Source organism: Bubalus kerabau, chromosome X (assembly GCF_029407905.1).
Source record: "Bubalus kerabau isolate K-KA32 ecotype Philippines breed swamp buffalo chromosome X, PCC_UOA_SB_1v2, whole genome shotgun sequence".
NCBI lineage: Eukaryota > Metazoa > Chordata > Mammalia > Artiodactyla > Bovidae > Bubalus > Bubalus kerabau.
Window position 1 is genome coordinate 64,838,960 of NC_073647.1, and position 5,707 is coordinate 64,844,666.

The 5,707-nt window shown below is 44.6% G+C and overlaps 1 protein-coding gene across 1 annotated transcript; it reads left to right on the forward strand.

The window, feature by feature from the left end:
• The first annotated feature begins 759 nt into the window (after positions 1–759).
• Positions 760–3,789, forward strand: LOC129638991 (tau-tubulin kinase 1-like). The gene is made up of 3 exons (XM_055563777.1): positions 760–1,667; positions 2,396–2,594; positions 3,579–3,789. The coding sequence occupies exons 1-2, from the start codon at positions 1,061–1,063 to the stop codon at positions 2,551–2,553; spliced, it is 765 nt and encodes a 254-aa protein (XP_055419752.1). The 5' UTR covers positions 760–1,060; the 3' UTR covers positions 2,554–2,594; positions 3,579–3,789.
• The last annotated feature ends 1,918 nt before the right edge of the window (positions 3,790–5,707 follow it).

Genomic DNA, 5,707 nt, shown 5'->3' on the forward strand with positions numbered 1-5,707 from the left:
GCTACAGCTATGTTGCTAATGAGCAGCCATGCTTAAAATCAACTGGACCAAAGGATGACCTTTTAGTTTTATGTAGTTTGTTTCATTTTTTCTATTCAGTGCTCCCGTTTAATTCAGTTTATGTTTTCCAATTTCTCCATCTCTTACCTTTGATGTTCTTTCTCAAGGCTTTATGAACTTTTTAAAATAAGTGTATCTCTGATGACTTGAGCTGACACATGGTGGCAAATGGGGACTACACCCAGTTTCCCATACCCCAGGGTGCCGCCTATAGGGACATTGCCATTTCCTTTTTGCAATGGTGCAATGTAAAGGACAGAGAAGGCAATGGCACCCCACTCCACTACTCTTGCCTGGAAAATCCCATGGACGGATGAGCCTGGTAAGCTGCAGTCCATGGGTCGCTAGGAGTCGGACACGACGGAGCGACTTCACTCACTTTTCACTTTCATGCATTGGAGGAGGAAATGGCAACCCACTCCAGTGCTCTTGCCTGGAGGATCCCAGGGATGGGGGAGCCTGGTAGGCTGCCGTCTATGGGGTCGCACAGAGTCGGACCCGACTGAAGCGACTTAGCAGCAACAGCAGCAGCAATGTAAAGGAAGGGACTCCTGTGGGCTCAAAGTATGACCTGATGCTGGAAGGCTTCCATGCAATCTGAAAGCCTTGATCACTCATTGGACGGCGGTCATGCCAATCCTTGCCTCCTGGCAAATGAGCTTAGAGCTGGCCCTGGAGGAAGTGGTCGCGGTTGACCCTTCCAGCTCCACCTACCGTCGCCAGCCCATCAGGGTCTTTCCCGCCTTGTCCACCGCCAGCTCAGCTTCGGTCTTGGTGGGCCGGTCTGCGGGCCACCCCCTCACCATTCCTGTTGTGGGGCCCACACCAGCAAGTCGCAGACTCCTGTTCCCTGTGCAGCCGACGTCTCTGCTGTCCCCACCCCCACCCCGCGGTCCCACTGCCAACAGCGTCTCCTCAGCGCAACACTCAGCCCGGCGGCCGCCATCTTCCCCACAGACCTCACTGCAGGACGATCACTGTCTGGCACGTCTCTCCTGCCATGTCTGCCATAGAGGAGCACTATTGGATCCCAGGTGGCCCGGAGAGAGCTGGTGGCGGGGCGGGCCGTGACCCCAGTCTCCTTGGGGTCCAAGCATCTGCTTGGGAGGGGACGGAAGGAGTCGAGGAGGCCACGGCTCTTCTGGCTTCCTTGGAGGTCTCCAGAGCCCTTCCCGGGGAGCAGGGTTGGCCACAGGCCGCAGTGGAAGAGGAATGTGGTAGAGAGCCGTTAGAGGAGGAGGAGATGGAGGAAGATGTAGAGATGCAGGAGGACGAGGAAGAGGGTGAGATTGACTTCGACTTGGAGGACGTGGAGGAGGAGGAGCACCTGTCTGGAGAGGGCGAGGAAGAGGAGGACGACAGTGAGCAGGAGGGTGCGGCAGGGGTTATAGGCCTTGGGTTCTGCGTGGAGACGTTTGGGCCCCTGTTCTGGAGTGACGTCGACTCCTTTCTACACAATTTCCATGGCAACAAACGTGTCCTGTTCCGGCCTCCCACTGACCGCCTGATGGCCAGGGGCCGCTCCCAGCCACCCTCGGAGCCTGGAGAAGGTCCGGTGCCTCCTCAGGAGCAGGAAGACGTGGGAGAGGGAGGCAGAGTCTTGCAGGGTGAGTACCCGGTGGAGGGCGCTCCACCCTGGGAGCTGCGGGATCCTGCGGAGGGCGTTGCTTCCTAGAAGACAGAGGAACCAGCAGTGGAGGCCGAGTTCTGGGCGAGGAAGCCCTGACTGCTGCCTCTGTGACTGGGATGTTGAGGCCTGTGATCCCAGAGGGGTGAGGCGGGCAAGTGGTGGCTGAGCCTTCAGGCCCTTGTGGGGCCATTGAGCTCAAAGGCAGGTAGGTCTCTAGCAGTCACGCAGTGGGACAGAACTCTCAAAAACCTCCGGGCACAGTGGACAGAAGTGGAAGCCCAGTTCTGTGGACCTTCATGGTCTCGAGAAAAAGCATGCTGCCTTCTACCAACCTAGAGGCAAACAAGTGGCATCCCTCCCTTTTGGTCAACGGCGTTAACAAATGTGAATATTCTCGGTAGGAGGATCTGAGAAAATGATGACATAGCACAGGGGCACTTCAGCGATTGAAAAGTCTTTAAGCCAAACGAACATTTTTTTCCTTTTAGGTTCCAACAAACACATACAAAATAGTATCAGTATCAACTGGTTTGGATCCCTCTCTAAAGGGGCCAGAAATAATCAGAGAGATCTGTGTGCCGATCTACTGGAGAGAGGGGGAAAACGTTTGTGAGAATTGTCAATCAGCAGACATGATGGGGGGCTAGAAATGTATCCAGGTGTTATTTGTTGTTTTTTTTATTAAACCTATTTCTCTTTTCTCAGGCCTAGACTCTGCTGCTGATTTTCAGTTGGGATATTTTCCCTGCCTAATTTTGACCCCAATGTCTGCATCATTCTGCCCTAATGATGAGGGTGAGGATCATTATGAAAACACTGATGAAGAGGAAGAGGATGGACATGAAAAACCTGAAGGACTCTAAATGGATGTGGTCTCAGCAAAGAGCAGCTCTGGGTAATACAGGTATTATTGTATAGGCTTTCGTATGACATAACCATTCCTGACACATACCTGTTAAAAACAGCTTTATATTTTTTAATTTTTCTTCTGTAAATAAGAAAATTGTTGATATTTAATTTTGGAAAAGCAGTTTATTGTTAATAATGTTTTCTAGATAATGTAGGAGGCAGTGTGTTCTGAAATGTATTTCATTTATAGCCACAAGTCCTTTGTCCTGTAGCTTTAAGTCTACTACAGATGGGAAATTTACCAGACCTGGAAATGGAGACCAGTGCTTGTTTAGAGAATGGTCACCAGAAGCAGCAGCTACAGTGACTAGGCCATGCATTAGCTGGGTCATCATCACCTGGCCACAGAATTGTAGTCTCTTGTACTGGCAATGACTTTGAGAGAGCGATTCCTTACAAAGTAGTGAGATGTTAAGGTTTTCAAGAGAACTGCACTTCAGGATTAATTCACAAATATTAGTTCAATTTAGATTTTTTATTCAAAAGAAAAGGAAACTAGTCTCAGCAATATTATTGGTTGTCACTGAGTTGGTAATTAAATCTTTGTTTCCCTTTCCTCTATTCATTCATCTTTTAGTCTCTCTCACTCACTCTCTCACTCTTTCGTAGTTTTCATGCATGTGGATGTTTGATAAAGCCTCATCCTCATTTTACACATGTGGAAGCTGAAGGTCTGGAAATATAAGGGATTGATGATTTGTGCAAGGAACACCAGTTTTTAAGGTGGAATGACTTATTTAAATCACAGTGTGGCCTTTCAAGGAAACAGCAAGCATTTATAGTGGTGGGCAAGAGGGAGATAAGTTTTGGGTGAGCAATGATGTGCTCCCTGATCACCAAGGGTCTGGGTTACAAGAAGAAAACATTTTTGTTTTCTCCTTGTTGAGAAAATAGATGTACATAGTATTGACTCATGTTTAGAAACTCACTGCATGTTATTGAGGTACAATTGTTAACTGGCTCTTATTTCATCCTACAGTGGGAAGGCATAGGAAGAAGCAGACAGCAAAAGAAAAGATGAATCTGTTCTTCATGGATATTCTTGTTTTCATTAGCCTGAAATACTAATTTTGTTTCAAAGTTTCAACGCCCCAAAATGATATTAACTATTGACATCTGACTTTACTCTTGCCTTTTACAGAAAATTGATAGTATTGTTCACATTGGAAATAAAGCTTGTTTGAAATTAATTCTCCCTTAGCCCAGTCAAGTTGACACGAAAATTAACCATCATAATTCCTGTGGAGAATACTCACCCTGTACATTGCCCATGAGATGACATACTTACAGGATGATGACCTTCCCCGTATAACAAAGACAATTTGAACAGGTCCTAGGTGTCAGGGTGCTCTAACAAACACATTTGTTAACAAATGTATTTTCTTAATTAAGAATGAAATGGATAACATGTTTATAAAGTAGTCTTTCAAGGTAAGTTAGAGAAAAAGGTATTCTAAAGGCCAGTGACTAGAGGCCCATCCCTTTGTCTCAATTTATTCTGCTCCTGCCCAAGGTCAAGATTGATTATCTCTAACTTGGATCATTAACAGCCTCATTCTCTCTGATTTTCTGCACTTTCACTATGATGTGTCTAGGAGTGAATTTTTGTTTTTTATCCTGCCTAGAACTCACTGAGCGTTTAGAATCGGTGCATTTCACTTGCTCTGAAAAATCCTTGGCCATCATTTTCTTCCCCATTTCTCTCTCCTGTCTTTCTGGGATTTGAATTAAACATATACTGTGTATCTCTTATCCTACTGTTTTTCATATTAATTTATTTCTCCAGGCAGAATTCTGGATGATTTCTTCTACTCTATCTTCCAATTCAATAATTGTCTTAGGTTTATTTTTCTTGATTGCATTTATCACGATCTAATGGTTATGCCAAGTTTTATTTATTTATTTATTTATTTTTTGCTGAGCTTCATGGCTTGTGGGATCTTCCTTTCTCGACCAGGGATTAAAACCAAGCCACTGCAAAGCACAGTGAACGCATGAGTCCTAATGGCTGGAGACCAAGAGAATTCAGTCTCTGCTGCTTTTTATGATTTTCTGTTCCCTGAAGATATTTTAAAACATACTTTTTAATTTTTTGAAATATGGGCCATAGTGATTATACTCTACTCTTCATTCTGGCTGTCACTTACAACATATGTTTTTTTCCTTCTGTGCCTACATAAGGTACAGGGCTTGAAGTTCCTTGGATCACTACAGTGATGTATATCCAGGCTGCAATTTATTCCAGTGCTTGTTACTTGTGGTTCACTATTACCTGAAAGGGGTAGTCACTTATTTTCAGCTTAAAGTGGTGGCAGAGCTCATCAGACCTACTCATTGGAGCTGTGGGATTTGACTTTCATTTTCTTTTCCCATGAGGCCACCAAAACCACAGATCAGTTCCATAATTCTTTCTTCTAGATTCAGCTAATGCCCTCAGGAAAAACTGGCTCTGAGTGCTGGGCTTTCCTATTTGGGTTCTTGTCTTCTTGAAGAGTTTAGTCTCATAGTTTCTTAGTGCTTAACAAAGATACTTGCTTTATACATTTCATCCAGTAATTTTTAGTTGTCCTCATTGGGGTGGTTAGTCCAAATTACTAAGCCTGCCATTACTGTAAGCAGAGGTGTTCACCACCCTCCTAACTTCTCTCCTTGTCACCAATCTCTCTTTCTTCCAGTTTCTCCTCTAGAAAGTAACTGAAAGTTTCTTCCTGATGGTGTTATTTTCCTGCACAAATCCTCCAAAAGCTTGCTGCTAAATGTAAATTAGAAATCAAATTCCTCAGTTTGGACAAGCAGATCGAAAATGCTCTTTCTGAGAAAGTACTGTATAGCGCAGGGAACTCTGCTCAATACACTGTGGTGACCGAAATGGAAAGGAATTCTAAAATAGAGGGGTAACTGATTCACTTTGTTATACAGCAGAAGCGGCTATAACATTGTAAAGCAACTCTACTCCAATAAAAATTAACTTAAAAATAAAAGAAGAGATGTGGATGGAAAGCGGAGTATGTGGAGTAGATTATGGAGAGAAAACATGAAGAAACGTTCTCTGCCAGTTACTGAGAAGTCTGAAATTTTTAAAGTAAGAAAATGATGTGATTTTATTTG